Source organism: Ursus arctos, unplaced genomic scaffold, assembly GCF_023065955.2.
Source record: "Ursus arctos isolate Adak ecotype North America unplaced genomic scaffold, UrsArc2.0 scaffold_12, whole genome shotgun sequence".
Taxonomy (NCBI): domain Eukaryota; kingdom Metazoa; phylum Chordata; class Mammalia; order Carnivora; family Ursidae; genus Ursus; species Ursus arctos.
Genome location: NW_026622786.1, coordinates 73,677,698 through 73,704,114, shown reverse-complemented (window position 1 = coordinate 73,704,114; position 26,417 = coordinate 73,677,698). Strand labels below are relative to the sequence as shown.

General features: G+C 41.2%; 1 protein-coding gene across 7 annotated transcripts in view; it reads left to right on the top strand.

Annotated features, from left to right (window-relative positions):
* Positions 1 to 5,232: 5,232 nt before the first annotated feature.
* NFYC (nuclear transcription factor Y subunit gamma) overlaps positions 5,233 to 26,417 on the top strand; it is a 64,253-nt gene continuing 43,068 nt past the window's right edge. Inside the window, exons 1-2 of one of the 7 annotated variants that reach the window (XM_057310733.1) lie at positions 5,233 to 5,455; positions 17,872 to 17,930. Coding sequence is in view for 2 of the 7 variants with exons in the window: in XM_057310731.1 (XP_057166714.1) it covers positions 20,630 to 20,798 (169 nt within the window). In the remaining 5 variants the exon portion in view is untranslated. Of the gene's footprint in view, positions 5,456 to 17,871; positions 17,931 to 20,505; positions 25,078 to 26,417 lie in introns of those variants that run through there. The other 6 variants (XM_048220335.2, XM_057310732.1, XM_057310736.1 and 3 more) reach the window with 6 other exon arrangements.

Here is a 26,417-nt window from a genome sequence, read left to right as displayed (position 1 = left end):
GGTCTTAGACTGCAGTGTAGTTCTAAGGAAAGTTTGGCAAGGCCATTGAGGGTTGAGCCAAAGTGGTCCATCAGAAGTGTATCATTTATCCTGGAAAAAAGCCTGTCCTAAAATTCCTGCAGGGCTATCGGTGGCTAGGACCAGCCCGGGGGAGGGGAGGCCTGGGAGTGAGGGGTGATGGATTTCAGAGCTCAGCACCTGGGCTGCTGATAAATCACACTTCTCCCAGCTGGAGATCTGAAAAGCGCAGTCTCATGGCCACATATGTTCTCAGCCCAGCACTACATGCTGATGAAAGAGGAGGGTTCTACAATACAAAAGGAAGAAAAAAAAATTAGGGTGCCACTACCAGTTGAAGGGGCAAAGGTGTTGAGCAGGCAAGACAACAATGTCCACATCACGGCTTACAATGTCTCATTTATAATTCAAACTCTACATGTTCCAATCTGAACTCATGACTTCTCTATGCTCTGGAAAAGTCCAGAAGTCTTCATCTGGAGACTACCATCCTCTGTGAAATATGAAAGTCATATTAAACACCTCTTGATTCCCTCTCCCCTTGCCCCCAAAATAGCCAGCCAATAGTCAAGTCCTTCCAATCCTACCTTGGCAATATCACTTCTGCATTTGTTTTTTTGTTTTTTTTAAAGATTTTCATTTATTTATTTGATGGCGAGAGAGCTAGCCAGCGAGAGAGGGAACACAAGCAGGAGGAGTGGGAGAGGAAGAAGCAGGCTTCCAGTGGAGGAGCCTGATGTGGGGCTCGATCCCAGGACTCCGGGATCACTCCCTGAGCTGAAGGCAGATGCTTAACGACTGAGCCACGCAGGCGCCCCACACTTCTGCATTTGTACCTCTTCCCTCCATTGTCATTGCTGATGTGTTCAGGAGCTCACTGCGTCCTGCCTGAACTACTGTGGAAGTCTCCAGTGGACCTTTTGCAATCCAATTCCATCTTATCATCTCTGCCAGATTGTCTTTAACTACAGTTTTCACCATGTCAATCCCTTTGTAAAAACTTCTGTCACTGGGAATGTAAAATGGTATAGCCACGGCGGGAAGCAGTACAGCGGTTCCTCAAAAATTTATTATTATTTTTTAAAGATTTTATTTATTTATTCGACAGAGATAGAGACAGCCAGCGAGAGAGGGAACACAAGCAGGGGGAGTGGGAGAGGAAGCAGCAGGCTCATAGCGGAGGAGCCTGATGTGGGGCTCGATCCCATAACGCCGGGATCACGCCCTGAGCCGAAGGCAGACGCTTAACCGCTGTGCCACCCAGGCGCCCCTCCTCAAAAAATTAAACACAGAATCACCATATGATCCAGCAATTTCACTTCTAGGTATATACCCCAAGAATTGAAAGCAAGGACTCAGATATTTGTACACCAATATTCATAGCCAGCATTATTCACAGTACCCAAAGGATGGAAAAAAAACCCAAATGTCCATTGATGGATAAATGGATAAACAAAATATGTTATATACACGTAACAAAATACTAATATTCAGCCATAAAAAGAAATGAAATTCTGGCATGACATGGATGAACCTTGAATATATGATGCTAAGTGAAATAAGCCAGACACAAAAGGACAAATATTGAATGATTCCACTTACGTGAGATACCTCAATAGTCAAATTTCAAACAGACAGAAAACAGAACAGTTGTTATCAGGAGCTGGGGGAGGGGAGGATTGCGTATTACTGTTTAATGGGTACAGTTTCTGTGGGGACCATGAAACAATTCTGGAGATGGAGAGTGCCGATAGACACACAACAACGTAAATGTACTCAATGCCAACAAACTACGTACTTAAAAATGGCTAAAGTGGTAAAACAAGCAAAACCAAAAAAACGTCCATACTAACTCTCCTTAGCAGAAAATAAAACCTAAGAGCCTTAGCCTGATCATATGTAACTTTCCAGATGATTCTTCTTTCTTTTCCTGTTACTCCATATTTCCTTAGTTGATCTTCTGCTTCTTATATTTGCTCCATTGGCTACCTACACATGGCATGCTCTTTCCCTAGTTCTACTCATTTTTTTCAAGATCCAAAGGTCACATGCTTGCCAATCTTTCTCCTCCCACTATTCCATACTAAGTGGAAGTAATTGCTCCCCTTTTTGAACTCCCAGAGCTTGTGAATTATGTCTGTCTTTAACACTTACAGCTTTTCTTTTAGATCAAAGAAGGTCCACAAAGAGATAGAGAGGTAGAGCTGAGGGTAGTCTAGTCAGCCCTCTAGACTGGTCCCTCTACTACAGTGCTATAACCTTAGGGAATTTACCAACATCCTGGAGCTGGTCTTTAGCCTTGTAATTTCAGAAGCCTGATTTTAATAGTAAGCAGAGTGGAACCATCTCTAGTATCCATTAAGTTCACAGAAACTGATGGTTATATAAGCCAGAATCCAATAGGCTGATTTACAATGAAAAATGTAATTATCAAAAGAATCGGGACCCTCTAGGTGGCAGATCACTAATTCCGTCCCCAAAGGTAAGTCATTTGCTGGATGAGTGTAGAATCACACCAGGGAAGCACGTTGATCTTGAGAAGCATTTCTTAGCTGAGGCAGCCTGAGATAGTCTCACCCACTGTAGGGATGACGTGGACAAGGAAATACTAACGCTCAGGTCAGTTTGACTAAGGCAGGACTTAGAAGGGCGATGCTAATGCTTGCCTCTGTGACTGCCCTGTTTTCGGCTGTCATGTCTGATTAAGCCCTTTGGTTCACAGAATCTCTCTCCAAATAAGATACAGAATGACTGGTTGATAAGACTGATTAGACATCTGTTTATTAATTACAATCACATCTGCCTTCTTGAGATTTCTCTTGTATGCCTGAATCAGAGGGTTTTTTTCTTTTTTTAATCATGTTTGTAGATAAACTCTAGGCTTACCACCACAGGTAGCTATTTTTAAGGTTGTATTAGTCAGGTTAGCTAGGTTATGTGGCAGTAACAAACAACTAAACCAATTTCAGTGGCTTACAATAACAAAGGTTTATTTCTTACTCACCTTACATTACATGTCATGTACATCAGCTGTGGCTCTGCACATCTTCATTCTGGGACCAATGCTGGAGAAGCAGTTCTATTTGGGACATGTGGCTTTCACGGCAGATGAAAAATAATATGGTGGAATCATTAGATTGCCCATACATTTCTGCTCAGAACTGGCTCATGCCATTTTTACTTACATTTCATTGACCAAAACAATGCCTAGCTTGATGACATTAGGGTGAGAATTATAATCTCCAAGGGACAGACTAGATAGGCTGTGTTTTAGAAAAGCAGGGCCAGAGAGTATTGGTAATAGTCTACAACAAGGATTAATAGTCTGTGTGTACTGGAATAGTTTCATACTAGCTGATAAATACCTGCTTTCCCCCGTCTCCTGACAACTCCCCTCCTCTGGGAGCCCTTGGGACCTACTCTTCACACGTTAGCTAGTAAAGGGTTAATACCTAGCACAGAAAGGTATCTCCACAACTTTAGGGACTTCAAATCTGCTACATAAATGCTTGAGCACTACTTGTTAAATATGTTTATAATCACCTTTGGCTGATTTTCTCCATGTAAATTCTTACTAGTTTAATTCTGAAGGCAATCTGATTCCAGGCTCTTAGAGGGAAACTGACTGCAGCCCCTATGTGCTGTCGATACTTAATCATAACAGTAATATCTAATAATATTAATTTATGCTGATTCCTACACATTTTTACATCTTTTGTAACAAAATATATGCAATAATTAACGCAATACTTTAGAGAGACTCACTTAGCTTATTCCCATTAGCTAAGCTCATCTTTCTACTATATTAACATACTATTTATTTTGAGTCTGTTTTGAATTTTTTATGCCATTTTTCATGTCTGAAAATGTCATCATTTTCATTAACTTATTTGACACTTTTGCAATTTCCAAAGCACTCTCCTTTACACTATTTCAATCTCCCCAGTACTCCCAGGAGGTAGGAATTAGATCATTTTACAGATGAAGAAATTGAGACTCAGTGAAGTCAGGTGTCTTATAGCTAGTTAGGTTTTGTTCATTCATTCATCGAATATTTAGTGAGTGCCTGGGGGTGCCTGGGTAGCGCAGTCATTAAGCGTCTGCCTTCGGCTCAGGGGTCATCCCGGCGTTGCGGGATTGAGTCCCACATGGGGCTCCTTCGCTGGGAGCCTGCTTCTTCCTCTCCCTCTCCCCAGCTGTGCTCCCTCTCTCGCTGGCTGTCTCTCTGTCACATAGATAAATAAAAAAAATCTTAAAAAAAAAATTTATTGAGTGCCTGAAGTGAGATTTATTCAGGTTGGATTCGGAAACAATTTTCCTGAATTCATGTCAAGGGCTATTCCAGTATTCTTAACACCTTTATCACCAGAGTCATACATTCAAAGGAAAGAAAGAATAATAATGTTGATTATATTGTTGAAGACTCCTGCAACCCAAGTGGAACCCAAGTCTCAAAAAGGCTCCAAGGTCATTTATAAAATTCAAGGTAACCGCAAGAGCAGTTTCATTTCTCTCCGTGCTTACACTTAACTCATTGGCTCATTGTAGACAATTCATCTACAGGTTTTGGAGCTACTCAAATTGAGTTTGGACACTTGCTAGCTGTGGGACTTTGATCGAGTTACTTAACCCTTCTGAGCATCAGTTTTATCTGTAAAACAGAAAATATTAATGCCTCGGGACCAGCTGGTTGCGGAGATTAAAGAGAGAAGGTATCAAAAAGATGTAATCCTCATGGAGTTTTCAATTGTCTTGATGGCAGTTTTAAACTGCATTCAAATGAGAAAAGCAGTGTCTATGTACGACGTAGGGTTACACGCTAATAATTCTTGGGAGGTGCTGTTCTTTACTCTGGAGTATATCATTTTACAGTTTTGGTCGTAAGTCCCCTTTTATGGTACTGGTAGCTATCTTCTTTAGCGGCGCACGTAATCGAGCATCCCCATGTCGTCCTTCGTCCCCCAGCTCTCCTTCCTCCCAAATTAAAAAAAAAAACCCAAACCCAAAAACCGTATTTCTTAATATTCAAGTGTGCGCGCCACATCAAAGGCCCACAAGCGAAGAACGCCCTGTGGAGGTCACCAGGCAACGCCTCCGGATCCCCTAGAAGTGGGTGGGGTCAGAAGGCTCTCTGACCTCATTCCGCCTCCCCGGGACGTCGCCCCTTCCTAATTCTCGCGAGACTTCAAACAACTCAGCTTCTGCGCATTACAAGATACAGGGAGTCCAGGCGCCAAGGGAGGGGGAGGGGAAGGGAGCAGACGGTGCAAACGGCGTGGCCGCCATCTTGTTTGTGCCCCCGCTTCGCGCGCGCGCTCCGTTCTCCGTGACGCACGCTTCCCCCTCCCCTCCGCCGTGCCCAGGCCTCTGCATTGCCCGACTCCGCAGGAGCGCGGGGGCGGCTCCTGCTCTTCCCTGGACTCCTGAGCAGAGGCGTGTGAGTGTGCGGGAGCGTCTGTGGGAGGGAGGGTGAGAGGCGAGCGGCGGCGGCGGGGGGAGGGGCAGCGCTTCCCGCCTTCGGCGGAGACCTCACTTCCCTCTCGCGGCCGCTGCTGTAGTTCGGTCCGGCCTGCCCGCCGCCATGTTGTGTTCTCGCCGGACCCGCCGCTGCCGCCGCCGTCGCGCTCCTGGGGTCCGTGCGCCTCGTCGGCCCGGCCCGCGGGCTTTCTCCCATTGGCGGAAGGCGACTGCGGGGGGGCTCGCTCGTGATTGGTCGGTGGCGGGGAGGCCGCGGACCTGGCACCTTATTGGTCGCGCTGGCTCCGGCCTGGGGGGTGATGGAGTCGGCGGCTGCAGGGGTGCGCGCGTCTCGGGCTTGGGCAGCAGGGTGGTGACCCCCTTCGGTGCAGGCATGGGATGGAGGCTGGGGGCGAACTTAGAGACCTTAAGGGGGAAGACAGGGTGATGGTCTGGCAGGTACTTCGGGGATAGCCTGTGCACGGCCCGGAGTGGGTGGCGCTCCTAACTCCAGAGGTACCCTCCATGGAACATGCGTGGCCCAGTATAAGGGCGTATAAGCCCCAAGGGTGCCAAACTTGGAAACCCTGAAACCTGACTTAGGGGCTGAGAGGGTCTTCGAGAGCCGAGAGAGCTAGACTTGGAGGGTTTTTGTTTGTTTTGTTTTGCTTTTTTTTCCTTTTTGTGCAACATACAGTGTTACTTTAGTTTCAGGTGTACAATGTAGTGACTCAACAATTCCATACATCGCCTAGTGCTCATCGCGACAAGTGTATTCCTTCATCCCCATCACCTACTTCACCCATCCCCTGACCTGCCTCCTCTCTGATAACCATCAGTTTGTTTTCTATAGTTAAGATAGACGGGAGTGTAACGCAGTTTGTGAGTGACCTCGATGTCCACGGATGCCACGTCTGAGGGCATGGTATAGGAAGAAGGGCCATGAGGGCGTTAGGGACCTATCTAAGCGATAGGATCAGATCGGGATTTTGCTGGAGAGTGCCAGCATTGAAACCGAGGTTCCAGTTACCAGATCTGGGATGTGATATCAGGAGAAAGTAAACAACAAGCCTGAGAGGGATCCTATTGGATCTGTGTACCGGGTCTTAAGAACTGAATGCCAAGCCTAAGAGGCACAGCATTAAGCAGTGACCTGTCTGTAGGAATGAGGAAGTGTGAAGCATTGTGTGGAACATTTTCAGACTTGGGAATTATAGTAAGGGAGCAGTTATAGACTATTGGGTCTCAGGACCATGCAGCTAACTTTGAGACGTTATGTATGAAATTTTCCTGCATTAGGAAGGATACAGTATCGTTGGGGCTGAGTTTCTAAAGCTACATTTGCTAGCAGATATTAGATGCTTGGCATTTATTTGTTGAATGGATATTGTTAGGTTCCTCGTTAGTGGAAAAGAGCTTAACAGAGATTCTGGACCTGGCTTATTTGTTTTCTTTTATATATGCCTAAAAAGTACACCCACCCTCATGTGCACTTAAATTATTATTATTTTTTTAAATAAGAAGCTTGGAAGGAGAATAAACTAGTGCATAGTTTCTTGCATCTTGTCAGTAGTTACAGAACTTGTCAACACTTTCTGGTTTTATTTCAAAAACCTTTTGTTCTAGTCAAGAGTTGTTAAGAGTCAGCTTGGGATATTTTATCACTTTCCATTTTATTTTAATGAATTGTTCTACATTTGCTCTTCCCAAGGTTTGGGGATCATAGAAACATATTTGTGTTAAACCTCTGTGTTTCCTAATTTGTTTTTCATTTTCTATATTAGGTGGTCCTTTCTAGCTTTAGATAGGTGTTATACATCTGTTTTCATACCAGTTTCCAGAAACTTCTCCAGTTTTCAAATTTGGTCAGTTTTACGTGAATGCAACAAAATTTTCAAGAGCGAAAAGGAAAGTAGTAGAGGAAGGGAATTGATATTTTGAGGTACATTTACTACCCCATTCTTGTTAGGTAGGCATTATCATTCCCATATTGGAGATGAGAAAATTGAGGATCACAGAGGTTGTAACTTGTCCAGTGTCACTCAGTGGTTGAACTGGGATTCAAATCCAAGTTGTCTGATGCCACAGCCTGTAGTTTTAACTGCTATGTCATGCTATCAGTATAAACCTGACTACTCAAACTTCCAGCTAGTGTTATAGTACAAAGTGGGTCATCTTTCTTTTGATTGCTGGGTGTCAGGAGTGTATTGAGTGGGGTGAATATAATTTAAAAGAATTTGTTGTACTGTTTCAAAAATTCAGATCACAGGATAGAATATAGGTTCTTCAACGAGGTATTTAAATCATATCTCTTGTTTCCTATTGTGTACTGAAAGATTTACAAAGTAAACTGTTGGAGTTTTTCTGAAGCCAGGTAGATAATAGGGAAAAAATATGTTCAGAAAGTTTAAGAATCTCATTCTTTAAAATCAGACTTAAGAAAATTGATGACATAGTCTCTCTCTCTATGGCAGTGATTAATGCCAAGGAGCGAGGGGCTACCAAATGTATAAAAACTCATTTGGGAGCTTTTTCATATATCATTACTTATTTAAGATGTTTTTCTCCAAACACTGGGACCTATGCAGAAGCCTAATGCTTTCTTCAAACCATGGGATATTGAGTCTAGTATATGCTTATCCTAAATGATGTGTAAAATTAACACTGGATACAAAAAATTATTTGCAGTTCTAGTATTTGCTTGGAAATCTTTAAATAACTCTGGTTTCAAGGGGAGACCAGTGAATTAGAAGTCTGAGTTGCTTTATGACTTGATACAATTAGGTGAGGGTCTCCTCCCTTTTATTTGCAGTTACATTGCAGTGTGGAAAATAGAGTCAAAAGAACAAGGGGAAATAGGGCTTGCCATGCATTTTGTACATTGGTCATCTAACCTTTGTTTGACTCAATCATTAAGTTAGCCGAATATGAGGAATGTTATGGCATCCATAACTTAGTTTCTTTTTAGTAAATCTAGACAAGGTTGCAAAAACAAGCTGCACATATTTGCGACTATCTGTTCTTCCACACCGGTGATCACCTTCATTCCCATTAGCTCCTTACACCCATGGCCGGTTGCTGGGCCTTGTTACCATCTGGCATTGACCACCCTAGAAATCTTGAACTCCCAGGAGGTCTGCGTTTATGTTAAAAACTTGAGAACATCAACTTGGCCTTCTAAGGAGACTCATACTAATGTTTAATACTTAACAGACTGTGTCCATGTTTTGTTATCTAAATCCTTACAACAATTCTGTTATCTCATTTATACGTACATATTTTCCATTTGGTCAAAATTGATGTATTGTACTAGAAAAGATACAGGGTTTCTTATCCCCACTTAAAGAGAAGTAGAGGCAAAGTGAAATGAAGAGCCGGTGCTAGTTCAGTTTTGAGGCAATTTTGAAATTCACATCTGTTTTAGTTCAGAGATACCGAACCACTAAAAATCTATGACTCAAACTCAGGAATGATATTATAGTTACTACCTTTGATTGAGTGATTTCCTTGTACCGGCTAGGTTATAAATGTATTATGCATATTATCCGCACAGGCCACATGGTAGATCCTATTACCACCTTCATTTTTAGGTGTGAAGAAACTAAGGAGTTAACTAATTTGTTCCAGGTCACATAAGGTGGCAGAGCCCAGATTCAAGCATTGGACTATAACTCTTAATTCGTACAAAATTTGTGGAACTCTTACTCTTAATTACTGGGTTCTTTTCTTTCTTGAGAGTGAGTGAGAATGCATGAGGGAGGATGGGGGACGGAAGAGGGAGAGAGACTTTTTTTTTAAGATTTTATTTATTTAGCGACAGAGCTTGTTGAGGGGGGGGCAGAAGGAGAAGGAGAGAGAGACTCTCAAGCAGATTCCACGCTGAGTGCGTAGCTGACATGAGGCTCAGTTCCAGGACCCTGAGACCACAACTGGAGCCAGCATCAAGAGTTGGACGCTCAAAGAGAGAGATAGAATCTTCTCCACCTCACCACCCTGAGATCATGACCTGAGCTGAAATCAAGAGTTGAACACTTAACTGACTGAGCCACCCAGGTGCCCCAAACACTGTGTTCTCTCGACACCAAAAAATATTAGAAAAGAAAAATTCTTGCATCTTAGATCAGGAAGTGGCTTTTGATTTCTTTCAGGTAAGTGCTTTGTGCTGAGACCCTAAAGAGTGGGATGACCTTGACAAGGTCACTTGGCTATGCAAGGGGAGAACAAGGCCTAATCCAGATTACTGGATTCCCAGTCCAGTGCTCATTCCACTGGGCAGCATTGCATCTTCCGTGGAAACATTGACTTGATGATGGAGATGACTCTACAGCATCTTTTGTATTTTTTTTAATTATATATCAGGAAGCCTGACTTTTTATTTTAATTTTTTTTTATTTTTAAAGATTTTATTTATTTATTTGACAGAGAGCCAGCCAGCGAGAGAGGGAACATAAGCAGGGGGAGTGGGAGAGGAAGAAGCAGGCTCCCAGGGGAGGAACCTGACCTGGGGCTCCATCCCAGGACCCGGGGATCATGCCCTGAGCCGAAGGCAGACAGACGCTCAATGACTGAGCCACCCAGGCACCCCACATCTTTTGTATTTTGGCAAGTTTGCCTCATTCGTAGGAGAATGGCAGAGCCACCCAGGCACCCCACATCTTTTGTATTTTGGCAAGTTTGCCTCATTCGTAGGAGAATGGCAGAGCCACCCAGGCACCCCACATCTTTTGTATTTTGGCAAGTTTGCCTCATTGTAGGAGAATGGCAGAGGACATTATTAAAGTCACAGATGACCTTCTTGAGGTTCATTCCAGCCTCAGGCATACAACCTAGGAGGAACATTCCTTAGCCAGCAAGTTGTTCTTTTCCATTCAGTTTCTTGTGCTCAAAGCAAACTGATTGTGAGTTATCTGATGTCTTCCAGTCTCTCTTTTCATTTTGTTTATTCAGTTTTTCATGCATGTGCTGTGACTAGTTAGGAAGGCTACAAGGTCATTTTCGTATTTTCCCAGAGACTGAAAGCACTTAACATAATTTAAGTAGATTAATTGTTGGAGGAAATGGATTTAAAATACTTTGGCCAAAAAGTGCTATTGGGAGGGGGTAGTGTAGTTGCTGACGCTGGAGTCAGACCTGGGAAAGAATTCTTCTGTGATGCATTTACTCTCTGTGTGAGCTGGAGGTCAGTTTCTTAACCTGTCTGAGCCTTAGCTTCTTCCTATGTAAAGTAGTGGTAATGACACCTGTCTTACAGAGTAGTTATGAAAAATGAATACAGTAGCAGACGGTAGGTGCCAGTCACCAAGTGGACCTTAATAAGTGGTAGGGCACATCATTTTCTTTTTAGAACAGCATAAAATCTATCCTTTCAGCCTGTTAGAGCTTCCCTAATGAGGAGGCCTTTTATAATTATCTACTCTTTTACGTATGGTAAGATTTCTGCATGGGGGAGCAACCACTTGGCATGAAAGAAATAACCTAATTTAGTTATATTGTGGTTTAGGAGCTGATTTACAGTGGACCTATATTATTATTAGTCTATATTTATGAATGTACGAAGTAGTAGGACCATTTATTTCAGGGTTAGGTTGTCTCCCGATGGCTCTGTTCATCCTCAGATGCTGAGTGGTAATGATTTTGATGAGATGAGAACTCTTCCTTATTTGCCAAATAGCAGTAATTATTGAAATCAGAACAACCAGTTTTATCCTTCAGTCCAGAAAGAGATTTGCATTATAGTCATTTAAAAATTTTTCTAATTGTAGAAATTGTCCGTTGAAGTAGGACTGTCAGTTTGGTTTCTAGTCACCTGGGTAACATTTTCTTTGAAGTAAGCAGGAAGGCAACATTGTAGAATGGTTCAGGAAAAAATCTCTGCCTGCAGAAATTTTTGCCAGGTTGCAAAATTTGCTCCACCTTTCCCACACTTCTCCATGTTTTGGCAGTGATGTACCTGATAGCAGTGAAGCAACATCTGTGCTTATTTTCAGCACGGGAGTTGTATTTCCTATTTTGGTTTAAGTCTTTATTCGTTGGGGGGTACCTGCCCGACTCAGTCAGTGGAGTGTGTGACTTTTGATCTTGGGGTTGTGGGTTCGAGCCCCATGTTGAGTGTGGAGATTGCTTAAAAAGAAAATCTTAAAAAAAAAAAAAAGTCCTTACTTGTCTGCAGACAGATTACTTCTAAATTCAGTGTACTTTTATACAACGAGAGCCTTCTAATGGATAAACTTCAGGTGCAGTTTAGAGAGAGGGACTAAGCTAACCTTTGCATTTGAATGTTTCCAGTAGAATAGGTTTAACTCAAAGGTTCAAATCTTCATGTCCAAGGTATATAAAGTGTCTTATTTAGATGAATACTCTCCATTTAAAATCAACAGTATATTGTTAGATCAGATTCAATAATTAATCTTAAATACATTCAAAGGTAGGAGCTATAAATAGTGATCTTGAGCAGTGCTTCAATAAATGGTTCAGTGACTCATAGGAAATGATATTGGAGTATAGAATATTTTGTATGATGTCATTGGCTTAAATCTATTAGAGTTACAGCAGTCCACCCATTCTTCGCAGTTTTGCTTTTTGCAGTTTCAGTTACCTCAGTCATCCGAGGTCCAGAAGCAGATGATCCTTCTGATTATTGTCAGATCAGTAGTGGCCTAACGCTGCATCGCAATGCCTGTCATTCCTCTCACTTCATCTCATCACACAGGCCTTTTATCATCTCACATCATCACAAGAAGGGTGAGTGCAGACCAGAAAGAGATTTCGAGAGAGAGAAAGACCACATTCACATAACAGTATATTGTTACAATTGTTCTCTTTTATTATTAGTTATTGTTGCTGATCTCTTTACTGTGCCTAACTTATGAGTTAAACTTACATCATAGATATGTACGTATAGGAAGAAACATAGTGTATATGGGGTTCGGTACTATCCGCAGTTTCAGGCATCCACTGGGTGGGGGGGTTGGAATGTATCTCCTATATATAAGGGGGGACTACTGTACTGAAGGTTTTCACAATTTCTACTCTTGTTAACCCTGCCCTCCGAAGCTGCACATTGTCCGCTGATCTATGTGAAGTGAGTTTCTTTGCCCAGTGTTAAGAAAACATATCCCCTCACTAGTGGCATGATCGTTCAGATAAAAGTAGAAAGTGAAAGTACATGCAATCTGCACAGTTGAACATCTTTGTCATTTTTAACTGTCTTAAAAATTATTACTGTACCCTGAAGGGTAAGTAGCTTAGAATTTGCTCATTATCAGCTGACAAAGTTGTGGCCTTTTAAAAAAGCAAAGCACACTTGGTTGGCGATAATTTGGAAGGCAGAGGATTGCTATTTATGGTGATATTTAATGTCATTTTCAGTAGGACTAAATTAAAAGGGAAATGCCATAATGTGTGTAAAACCAACCATTTTAGAAGGTGGTCAGAATAGAGTTGCCTATAATCTTTTCATTCCACTAAAATCTGTAAGGCAGCTTAAGGCGGCATTTCCTAAGCTGTTTCATTGAACATTAGTTCTCATACAATGTAATAAATGTCCTCTGGAGTTGGAAAAAGGATCCTTGACTGAAAGATGGCTAAAGTGAAATGCATTTCCTTACTGCAGAATTAGTATTCAGAGCGTGTGTGTTGGTGTGCCATATGACCCTTCAAGAGAGAGGATACATAATGCAGTGTTTCTTGAACTTATTTGGCCATGGAACCCTGTTTGTGAGAACATCTAAAAGGCATTTCATGTTATGACTAGTGTGTAGTGGAGCCCAGTTGAACAGTTCTGGTGTGGAGAGTTTATGAGTAAAAAAGTGAATCTTTTTTGTATAGGACAGCTTGGCCAATAGTGGAAAAGGATTTGTCTGGGAGCATACAACATATGTCTCCAAAATCACTTAGACTCTTAGGGATAAATGTGATTTCAAAAGGTCATTCTAGGGGTCCCTGGGTGGCTCAGCCGTTAAGCATCTGCCTTTGGCTCAGGTCATGATCCCAGGGTCCTGGGATCAAGCCCCGCATTGGGCTCCCTGCTTGGCGGGAAGCCTGTTTCTCCCTCTCCCACTTCCCATGCTGGTGTTCCCTCTCTCGCTGTCTCTCTCTGTTAAATAAATAAATAAATAAAATCTTAAAAAAAAAAAAAGCTCATCTAACCCAGTTGCCTATATCAACGATAATACTAGCAGCTACCATTTTTTAGAGTACTTGCTGTTTATCCGTCACAGTGCTGTTATTCCACAGGCATTGTTAACCACTGGTCTTCATGATTTTTTATCTTCTTAATATTTCCCATTCATCTTTTCAACATCTGCACTACCACATTTTCCATTAGCTAGATGACGCAGGGTCTCGTCTGCCCTGCTGTCTGTCCACTTCTCCATACTATAGCCCAAATGTGACCTTTTCAAAGGGTAATTCTGATTGTGCCAGTCCCATGCTTAAAGCTCTTCAGTGGCTCCCTATTGTCCTCAGAATAAAGTTCTAGTATCTTAGTCTTGTCCAGCCCTGTTCACTTTTCTAGGTTAACTTCTAGTCTCTTGTCTCTGGGCTGCTGCCATAGCAAACCATAGCCATTCCAGGAATGTAATGCTTTCTGTCAGCTCCAGGACTTCGCACATGCAGTTTGCTTGTCTGTCTCAGTAGGTTCCTATTCTTACAATTTAAAATCTCCCAAGAAGCCTTTGACCAGCCTGAATTGAGTTAGGCCCTGGGTTAGGGCTCTGCTTGTGTCTTATACTATGCATGGTCCTGTTGGAACTCTTGACACACAGCACTATGACTGCCTATTTTAATTTAATAGACTTTAGTCTCCTTGAGGACAGGACTGTGTATTGTTTAGGATCCCCAGATCTTAGCACAATACCAGCACATAAGTATCGATTGAATGAATGAAAGTATCCCTAATCCTTATAGCCTTGCAAGATGGTTTATAGTTTAGGAGATTGGCCTCAGTGGGGTTAAGTAACTAGTTTGAGGTTACTCAGCTAAAAAGAGGTGAGGAGGGATTAGAATCTAAATCTGTCTAACTGCAAAGACTGGGCTTTTTTTCCTTTGCTTCTCCACATGGCTGCTCTTTTTCATCTTGTCTTTACATATTCCTGTCAAGTGTTCAAACAGCCTGTGCTAACAACCCCATCCATAGCTTCTGAAGCAGCTTGTGCCATCTTTGGACAGCTATGAGAGAATAGAATAGTTTTCTAGAATAGTTTTCCATCCATTGGTTTTAATTTATGCTTTGGAGAATATAATTTATTTTTAAAAAAACAAATAATTCAGAATTTATGATCCACTTAAGGTCTCATTTATTGGTTTACTTCATTAATTTATTGGGCAGCGATTTACTGGGCACCAGCAAGCCCTGTGTTCCTTATTCTAGTGATATTGTCATTGCTCAGAATGTTTCTGGGACTTCTTTGGGGATGATCTTCAGAACTTCTGTCAGATTCTTTTGAAAATGTGTTGACATATTCTTTTAAACCTTGAAGGTGAATTTGGGAAAGAACTAATAGTTGCTCACGACCAAGTCAGGTGAAAGATATGGGTCAGAAGCAACAATCTGGCAGCCCTTAATTTTCTCTGATCTGCTTATAATTAAAAAATTCGAACCAAAATTGAAAATGGGAAGATTTAACATTAAAACAATCTGGTTTTGATGGGTTTTTGTTTTGTTTTTTATTTTTTGTTTTTTAACCAGACAAAATGATACTATTTATGAAACCATTGCTGTGGTTCTGGAAGGGATAATGAGGGTACAAGGAATGGGCATAATGGATGTTCTCTGTGATGCTATTTATAATATTTTAAAATTGAAGACATTGAGGGATTAATATCTAAAATATATGAAGACCTTATACATTTCAGTACCCCCCCCAAAAAAATCCAGTTTAAAAAATGGGCAAAGGACCTGAAAAGACATTTTTCCAAAGAAGACATACAGATGGCTGACAAACACATGAAAAGGTGCTCAACATCACTAATCATCAGGAAAATGGAAATCAAAGACACAGTGATACATCACCTTACACCTGTCAGAAAGGCTAAAATTAAAAAGACAAGAAATAAGTGTTGGCAAGGGTGTGGAGAAAAAGGAACCTTTGTATGCTGTTGGTGGAAATGTAAATTGGTACAGCCACTGTGGAAAACAGTATGGAGATTCCTCAAAAAATTAAAAATAGAAATACCATTATGATCCAGTAAATCCACTACTAGCTTTCTACCCAAAGAAAATGAAAACACTAATTCAAAAAGATATATGTACCCCTGTGTTCATTGTAGCCTTGGCATTATTTATAATAGCCAAGATGTGGAAGCAACCTCAGTGTCCATCAGTAGACTAGTGGATAGGAGGATGCGGTGTGTGTGTGTACACACACACACACACACCACACACACACACACTGGAATATTACACAGCCATATAAAAGGATGAGATTATGCCATTTGTGACAACATGGATGGACCTAGAGGATATTGCGCTAACTGAAATAAGTCAGACTGAGAAAGACAGGTACTATATGATTTTACTCATATGTGGAATCTAAAAAACAAAACAAATGAACAATGAAAAAGCATAAACCTATAAATACAGAAAACATACTGATGGTTGCCCGGGGGGGGGGGGGGGCATGGAATGGCTGAAATGGTGTGGGAGATACAGGTTTCCAGTTATGGAATGAATAAACCACAGGAATGACAGGCACAGCATAGGGAATATAGTCAGTGATACTGTAATTGTGTTGTATGGTGACAGATGGTAGCTACAGTTGTGGTGAGCATAACAACATAGAAAAGTTGAATCACTATGCTATGCACCTGAAACTAGTGTAACATGTCAGCTATACTCAAAAATTTCAAAAGGTAGGGGCGCCTGGGTGGCTCAGTCGATAAGCGTCTACCTTCGGCTCAGGGCGTGACCCCGGTGTTCTGGGATCGAGCCCCGACTCAGGCTCCTCCGCTGGGAGCCTGCTTCTTCCTCTCCCACTCCCCCTGCTTGTGTTCCCTCTCTCACTTGCTGTCTCTCTCTCTCTGTCAAATAAATAAATCTTTAAAAAAAAAATTTCAAAAGTAAAAAAAACAATTGAAGACACTGAAGTTATTAATATAAAACAGATTGAAAATTATAGTACACCCATTCAATCAAATGTAACCCAATTATAAGTGATATAGATATATATTTGATGTGGAAAGTTCACATTTTTTAAGTGAGAAAGATTACAAAACAGTTTGCATAGTATTATCTAAGAGTGGGAGACTAACTCAGCCTTGTTTCTCATTTACATAAGCAAAATGCAGTGTTTGACTCTGAGTGGTTGCATTAAAGGGATTCTTTAAAAAAGAAAATACCCCATTCCCTTAACCTATCACGATATCAGTACAAAATTGCTATATACATCTTAATATATAATAAGTCATACAATGTATTTAATATTCAAATGAATATGACTTTTTGTTTACATCACAACATATGAAAAGTTCATTTTTCTTAAGAGGTTCTCTGATATTTCTTGGGGCTTCCGGGTTTACTTACTGTACTAAGTCCAAAGGAATCAGTTCGGGTACCATCAATAAAATGTTTGTTCAGGGCACTGAAGAGCCCAGTATCTTTGCTGCTAGTTATGCTTCTGATGTGATACAATATAGCCTCCAAGATTAGGTTATCTGGGGGACTGAGCAAGACCCTGTCCTTGACAAGAGCTGTCATGGTGGTTAAGGCCAACTTCTGCCATAACTGTTGTCCTTCAGTCATTCCTCAGGATGCCAGGTCAAGAGCTGTTCTAGCATCAACTTTTGGGGTTCAGGATCTGGCTTTTGCTTTTATTGATTCTGAAGCTTTTGCTGCAGTGGACTAGTATTTCTTCATGGCCTTTGTCAGTTGGAGCTGAACAGTGGCTGCCCCTTTAGGTGGGACATGCACTGTCCAGTTTTCCTCAATCCCCACTACTCCTTGTTACTTTGTTGACACTATGGCTAAGGTTGTGTTTGATATACATCTCTGTACTGAGTACTGGGGATATATGTAGATATAAATAAAACACAGCCACTGTCTGCAGGAAGCCCTCCTCTGGCAATAGAGACATGGTTGAAAGTAATTATAATGTGCGATAAGTGCTACAGTCAAGTATATATTTAGATATTAATTGAGTACCTACCACTTGCTAGGTATTAATGCTGAGTGCTTTACCCTGTCATTTAAGACTCAACATTCCCATGGGTTGGTGTTATTTTTTTCCATTTTATACATGAAGAAGTGAGCTCAGAGATGGTTAAGTAACTTGGCCAGGATCATAGAATTTTCTGACCAAGAGCATCAGTTCCCACCATACCTACTTTGAGAGCATTTAAGCTTGAACCACTTAATCAGAGGCCTTCATTTTGCCTCATAGTGATCTGGTTGTTTTTTAGGGCAAGACGACACAGTTGTCTCGTTGGAGGGCTGCTGAGATCCAGGACCAGGGAAGAATGTGAGTTGGAATCCCAGCGATCCCATGAGGCTTTTATCTACAGTAACAGGCTAGAGAGGGGAGAGCAATAGTAAATGAATGGGCCAGGCTGCCACATGGAAATTCTAGGATAATTTCACTTCTTTTCCCACTAGTAGCTTGAATTATAGCAAGGTGGCTGTTGATGAGAAATAGGGGTTGAGGGGCACCTGGGTGGTGCAGTTGGTTATGTGTCTGATTCTTGGTTTCAGCTCAGGTCATGACCTCAGGGGTGTGAGATAGAGCCCCAAGTAGAGTGCAGAGTTCCTGCTTAAGCTTGCTTAAGTTTCTTTCAAATAAATAAATAAAATCTTTTTTTAAAAAAAAGATTTTATTTATTTATTTAACAGAGAGAGACAGTGAGAGAGGGAACACAAGCAAGGGGAGTGTGAGAGGGAGAAGCAGGCTTCCTGCCGAGCAGGGAGTCCGATGCAGGGCTCGATCCCAGAACCCTGGGATCGTGACCTTAGCCGAAGGCAGATGCTTAACGGCTGAGCCACCCAGGCGCCCCTAAATAAATAAATCTTTAAAAAAGAAAAAAATAGGGGTTGAAGTGTTTTTCTTGCAAACTTTCCAAGAACTAGTAAAAACTATGCCAGAGACCTTCACAGAGTATTAAGGGACATGTTTGGTTTAATCGGGTACATCAAACACAGAGTCAAGGATGGGGATTTGGAACAAGAACCAAATTTCAGCCTGGATTGGTGGTGAAAGGCATGGGGAAGATTTTTTGTAGCAGCTGGTAGTCCTCCCACACTGCCCTTTATGGCTCAGGAGTTGCTTTCTGCAGGGTTGCAGAGTATGCTGGAGATAGAAGAGAAGACAGTCCCTTCTAGTAGCTTTGGGGCCCTAAGGAGAGGGTGATATTTTGTCACATACTTAGCTAGGTCTCTAACCAAGAGATCAAGCTCAACATCAGTCAGATTTCTGATTTTTAAATTAATGAAGTTGGGTGTAATAGTTTATGCTGCCTCTACGTACGTGTGACCCCTAAGAATTTCCTTGGCTGTGCCCTGAGGTGCCCTGGGTCTTGGTGTCAGAATTGTGGTACAATAAAAAGAATAGCACCCTGTATGGGACCTGAGTTTGCATCCTCAATGTATGGTTAGGAGCCAGTTGTCAGACTTCTCCTTCACTCTTTCTCACATACAAAAGAGGATAGTGAGGATTAGAGGGGGATGTCTGTAACATACCTAAGCATAGAACCTGGCACTAATTGGTGGTGTTCAGAAATTATTATTTCAATGTGAGAAATGAGTGGAATATGTGTAGAAGTTAATATGGCAAAGCAATTGGGAGGACCACCTTGCTTCTGTTTCAGGGCGCTGCCAGATCTCTGCATATGCCCATGATGATCTCACATGTAAGGTCAGCCGAGGTATTTCTCCTTCTGCTAGCAAAACAGTTGTGTTGTTTAGTCCTGGGATACTTAGCTTTCAAGGGAGGAAGCAGATCTAAGGAGACTGTTAAAGGCCTTTGGTAATAGTGCAATGTTTCTATTTGAATATTTTGTAAAAAGAAAAGAAAAAAGACTGTTAATTCATTTTCACCATATTAGGAGGCTCCTCTTAACACCTCAGTAGTTGGGCCCAAAATCCATAAGCAAATCTTTGACCACCATGGTGTAAACCCCAGAATGTCTTCAGTAACTGCAGTACTCACAGTATCTCTCCTGAGATCATCCCTGCTACTTATTCTTGAAAATGTGGCAGAAAAGTTTATTCTCTATGATATCAAAACTGTAATATTAAAAGCTAATCAACATTTTTTTATGACCAACCTAAATTAATTAATCCATCAAACTGTAATGAGCTTTAAACTATAGTCACTGGTGTTCTATCTCTGCCAGTTCCTCCCCATCCCCCTTTATCATTGTATTTCCCTCTCGGGTTCCTGGTAGACCTTTTGGAAATGCTACCATCTCTGTCACTGCCTTCTTATCTTACTTCAGAATTTTCCTATTTAGTTTGTGTTTCAAAATAAGGTGATTTATCCTAGTACTGATATGGGTTTTTAAAATTACCAGGGACGTAATGACAGATGCCTTTTTAGAAAGACTACAAGCTGTTGTATGGCCATTGGTATCACTATTTGTTACTGTTAAAGAGGTCACATTTTCTTTGAAGCTGTTGGATGAGCCCACCCTGTTTTCTTTTTCTTCTTCTGTTAATGCTCAACAGAAAACTGTAGATAGTTAAGTCACAACTTTCCGATCTTGTGCACATTGCTTCTCTGGTTTACTGCCATAGGATACTGTAGCAGTATCTTACAGACATCTTTGATGGCCAATCAGAAGCAGTTAAATTACCTTAAATTTTTTAAATGGAACTCTGACAGCCAATAAGAAATCCTTTGGGTGGGAACTGTAACAACCCTTTCGTGGGATTTTAAGAACAATTGTAAATTTGCAGTTTCCTCTGTTTTGGAAACACAGGAGGCCCTAGTGCATCTGCTGTGTGCATTTGCCAGGCATTTCCAAGCCTTAAGTTCCCCATAGTTTGAAGTCTGGATCTGACCCCTGTTCTGCGTCTCAAGGTAACTTTAAAACAGGAAGTGTACAAAGGAGGTAACTGATGACGTGAACAGCCAATCGTGGCTTTGTGTTCTTAGCTGATAAAGCAGCTCAGCCAATGGGACCACTCTGGAGGCAAGGTTTGGTGTCAAATAGCATGCTAGATTGAATGCCTTTGACTGTTAAAGTGGAAGGAGGCTGCAGGGCTTCATTGGAGCCTCGGAGTTTTTCACTGAGGCAGGGGTCAGCTGAAAGACAAAGAAAAATGGCGAATAGTTTGCTGGGGGGTGGGGGGACAGCTGTTCGGGCTTTCACTGGAGTGGACATTCCAGACTCAGGTTTCTGCATCTCCTGCTGCCTTTTGTTTCCTCCGTCCTTTGGGGGGGAGGGCTAGGAGTGACTTAAATTCTCCCTGTCCGAGGAGATATAAATAACTACATGTAAAATTAATGCAGTTCCCGGTAAGTTTAATTCTTTGTTTTGTGTTAAAATGGTAGAAACTGTTTAGCTTCAGAGAGTGTAGACAAGTTGCACTGTTTCAGAAAATGGCCACTTTACATTCCATGCATACCTTTTGGTGCACCTAGAATACCTTGGCTCTGTTTCGATTTTGCATGCCCTTCACCAAGGATTTCTTTTCCTAGTTGAGTATTGACAAGATCAGGTACATGAAGAAAGGCTAATCATTTTTCAGGGGTACACAGAAGCAAAGCACTTTCTCTTTGCATTGGGTAAACTTAACTGTTTTCCAAATAATTTTCCTTTGTTCAAGTGCACTGAAGCTTTCCTACAGAATAAGCTGAGTTGTTGTAAGACTTTTTCTGTTTCCATGCACTTTGTTGACATCTGTGTTTTCAGAGGTGGAAGCAGCACTACTGCTTTTCTAAATTTGTGTGAAAATGTGGTTTGCACGGACGCAGGTTCTAACGGTGAAGGCCCACATGCCAATGTGGAATTCTCCCGTAACTTTCCTGATTTACCTGTCTGCTTCTATTCTAATACGTACCAGTAATTAAGCAACAATCTTTGTTTTAAAATACACATTCTAGCTTAGAATGTTGGTGAGAGACATACTTTTCCACTATATTGGCAGTGACAGGAGCAAATCTTTTTCTACCAGTTTCACACATTTTGTCAGACATTGGTTTGGTTTTTTAAAAATGGTGTGAGCAAAGTGTTTTTCATGTTCTGTATGAAATATTTTGAATCCTAATTTATCTGCAGTTTGTGAATAGGAAAGTTAAGAATACGGGTACCCTATCTTTTGCCCTTGATAATTTTCCCCCCTCTTTTAGGGATACGGAGCTAATGCTGGTTGCTTGCAGCCAGTTTTTGTGAATAGTGAACTCTTCTGTCCCATGTACTAACATCTATAATACACTTGATTTTCAAAAGCAATTCTTTGTTTTCTTCTTCTTTGCAAATACGGAATGAAGGTCATTGGAACATTTCTGCAGCAGACTCAGCGTGGAGCAGTGAGCCAGCAGTACTCAGTCTCTGGGTAGGGAAAAGGAGCAGGCCCTTGTAGAGAAGTTTGGAGGGTGTTTGATTTGCCTTCCCCTGGCTTCCCCTCGTGTAAAGGATTTACCTGAGAGGATAGGTAGAGGTTTAGATTTGGGGCTCTTCGATTTGGAGTGGTGTAGCAGTCAAAGTTGCTCGATGCAGGCCTCTGTCGTTGCTCGCAAAAGTGACCTTGAAAAACTGCCGAGGAGTTGAAAGATTGAAGGACAAAGTTTGTTTATACAGATTTAGACTGAAAAGCTCTATTTAAGATGAAAAGAGGCTGCACTTCTGATGTTCAAGTCCAGTGGTTGGTAGGAATATGTTACAGATTTAGATTAGGAGTTTTCAAGCAGTAAGACAATAGGGCTGCATTCATTCTCTCTCCCACTCTTCTCCGTTCCTTCCCCCAGCAAAAAAATTCTAAATCCTTTTGGTATGATAGTTGAGTGAACTGCCTAACAGATTCAGAATTCCTTGCACGCTACCTTGTCTTCTCTATAATCTAGAGGGTTCTTAGTGAAGAATGGCATTTCAGGAGTTCAAAGCAGTTATGTTTGTAAAACTTCTTTGAGGGAATTGGAATGCTTATGGTAAGAAAACTGTCATTCTGGGAAGTTAAATCATAAGAGAAAGGAGTGTGTGTTAGGATTACATTTTAACAGATAACTTAAATTTATATTTTATAAGTCATTGATTTATATGTTATCAGTTGCTCCAGGTTTATGTATGATTTAAAAAACTGATGTAGATACCGAATGACTCTTTTAGCCTGGGAAGAGGCCTGGAGCAGGGAAGGCAGAAGGTAAGTGGGGCACAGTATGAGGCCTTGATTAAAACTCTTTATTCTGAGAACTTTGTGGATTTCGCTGCTTGGAACGATACCTAGCCATTGCCTCTAGCGTGGGTTCTTATCCTTTTCAGAGTCATGGACTCTTGAGAATCTGACCCACTACTGGAAAAATGCACATAGGCACGCCTATGCAGAAGCCCTGGTGACTAAGGTATCTTCCAGTATATGCCGGATGGTGTTTATATGATCTCCTTATTTAACACATTAGCCAGATAAATGTTTTTCCAGAAAAATGAAGAAAACTCTACTTCCATAAGGAGCATAGACCTTCCACAGCTAACTAGAACTTAGACTAGCAGTGGGTGTGTGGGGGTGGGGGCGATTTAGAAGGGGTCTTAGATTTGGGCATTTATTTATACTCTGATTACAGTATTGGAGGCAGCATGGCGCGGTAGCAAAAGCAGGCCACTTCAAGTCAGGAGACCTGTGTTCAGGTTCCATGTAGCTGTCACCAGCTTTGTGAGCTTGGGCAAGTCAGCCATTTAGTGTCAGCTTCGTCACATGTAAAAATGGGACCTAAAAATAGCACCTTCCTATTTAGTGGTGAGTCTCAAATGAGAGCATGTATGTCAAAGTGGTTTGCAAATTATGAATTGCTACATAAATACTAGTTGCTATTAATCCACACTATTGGGGGCGGGGGTTAAGTACTTGGGAGGATAGGTGAGGCGTCAAAGAAAAGAAATGCCAATATTTTAATGTTTACAAAAGAGTTTGCTTAAACCCGACACATCTCTTTTTAAACATGGTTCCACATGCCTTCACATGCATATTCCCGTTTGTGCTGACATGACCCTAAGTAATTCATTTGTTGAGACCATCAGACCTTCCCTTACCAGGATTCCTGTGAAAGAATTTTAACCCCTTTGTCAAAAGTTGAGAGTGTCTCAGAATAAGATGAAATGGGAATGCTGGTTTTTTAAAAATCCTTACTAGATGTGGGAGTCTCTCAGAATAAAAACTGGGAACCTGTTCTGATTGGATACTGAGGTTTGTGTTATAATGCAGGTAAGTTCTAATAGTTGCAGATGTTTACTAAGCAGAGGTTACATTTTTAGTTTGTGCAACAAATATTTATAAAGTAAACTGGAGCCATTTTTTTGTGTTTGTTTGCTTTGTGGTCATATTTTTTGGGTCAGTTTTCAAACTTGGGACGTAGGTAGAGGTTGCCAAGTAGTAGCAAGCAAGTAAATGTTGGGATAAAGACTTGAAAAAAAATAATTGGGGTCTCATCAAAATATAAACACTGGCATGAATTCCACATAGCTGATACATATTGTGAGATACATTTCCAAGATAAATGGTGGAAACCCATGGGGATTTCTTTCTCACCCATTTTACATGCCTGGTGTCATCTATTTTTAGGACTCTTTTTCTTCCCCTGGGGGGGGGGGTGGATATTTTGTGATCTGTTTGATTTCCTGTCCTACTAAGTCACTTCCTATCAGGCGTGGTCAGTCAGCATTGATGTCTGCCTCCTTTCTATGCATTGAGAGAATCATTCACACAGAATAGGGTTTGGCACAATTGGAATTGGCCTCAAATAAAAGTCCACTTCCTGGGATGTGTATGTTTGAAAGCAGCAGTCATGGTCACTGTGGGCTTTTTGTTCCTAAAACAAGATGAGGTCTCCTTTTAGAGAAGCTATATACTTTCATGGAGGCTTCAGTAACCCTAAAAGTATTCTTAAAGCTAATCATTTATACATGGTCTTCTTCATGAATGGAGTTATTTTTGCATGTTCCTGGCCCCAATAATATATGCATACATAGCTTTTATAGTCTTAAGTTCGGCTGATGGAAATCATTTAGGGATCTAGTCTTTTCCCTTCTTGTAAAGTGGGGAAATTGAGGCCCAGAGAGGTTAGGTGCCCCAATCTTTCAGCTTTTTACTGATTGGCCTATGCAGATTCAGACATTCAACTCCTGCTTAGTTCCTTCCAGGTTTCTTTTCTTCCTCCAGGTTGTTTTTAATTTTTCATATTTCTCTTCCTTTTAGTACATCCATACAGGTTTGCTATTTGAACACAGAAGGAGCAGAGAAAATGGGCCATGGAAGTGGTTCAAAAGTCTCCATGTGGAGTCTGTTGGTTAGAAAATCTGCTGTGCAGACTTAAGTCCCTTTTGGGATCTGAAGATTTCTTGCCTCAGCCAACTGGCTTATTCAGAAAGCAGAGAATCAGCTGGGAAGCTAATGGTGCCCACCTGGCTGAGGTGTCCCAGAGAGCTGGGCTACTTTTATATATTACAAGGAAGTAAACTAAGGTATACAGATACAACACCTGCATGCCAGTTGGGGTTTGGTTTTGTTTTGTGTTTTGGTGGTGGTGGTGGTTACTACACCTCAAGAACAAGTTAACTCCCAAACAAGTTCGGGCCTGGTTCTTCAAGTGAGTCCTTAAGCCAACTGGTATTTCATAAACAAAGATCCCAGGGTCATTTTAAGCATTTGACAAGACTGAAATAGAAATCATTGTCTATATACTCCCCAAATAATATTTTAACTATGTTAACTTTAATCTTTACCACCAACAAAGTAGTAGTATTGTGTATCTGCACGTGTGTGTTTGGGTAGTTGTGGGTTTGGTTTTGTTCTCATTTGCATATTCTCTGATAGACCATAATCTGCTTGAACCTTTTAAAGTTTTTTCTTATGTAGTTGGATTTCTTTTCACCACCTTCATATAGTTGAACTAAAGTTACAATTTACTGAAAGAGTGAGAGCTTGAATGATATGCATCTTAAGTGATGTGTAAGTGCTGAGGGTTACCGCGTCTGAAAAGTAGAGTAGACACAGCTGGATAGTATCGTCCTTGTGTTTGCATCTCCCAGAAACTTTGTTTTCTTTTTAACCTCTTCTCTCTGCTGCCTCAGTATTGCGCCCAGACCTTTAAAACTTGGTCAGATTCTGTCTGTATTGTCACCCTTATCTTCCCGTCTCTCCCCTGAGCATCCTGGAGCCACATCCCACTGTTCAGTACATGACCAAAAGTTTTCCTCTGTTTAGAGCATTTACTATAAATTAAGTTACAGCGCTGCACTCTGTAGTGAAAAAGGGCAGTTGAAAGATAAGAAATGAAGGTAAATTCCAGTGTAAAGGCAGAACTAAGGAAAAAAAAGCCACGTAGTAAATGTTTAACTTTAAAGTGGCATAACATAGCTGGTGACCTGTGTTGCTTAGTTCAAAGGAAGAAAGGAGACAAACCACAGCAAACAGCTGTGCTGATTCACTTGGTTACTTTTTTTCTTGGAAGTACTATCATTTGGTCTGTCCTCATCATTTCATTTACATAGAAAACTAAAGCAAGACCTACTTGATTGGAAATACCCAGATAAAATGAATTTTCCTTTATCTCCCTAAGCTGTATAGTTCTTACCTCTGAGAAAATACTGAAAGTGGATGCTTTACATTTCCTTTCACTAATTCACCAGACATGCACGTCTTATATGTGGAGACTTTAAAAATGTGTGCAAATAAAATTTTACTCCAGGATCTAAGGTAAGGGAGACAGAGGATGTATATCAAGTATGTGAAACTGATATGGAAGGTACAACCAAAGGACACAGAATTCAGAGGAAGGGAGACCTTTACTTCTGACTTAGGA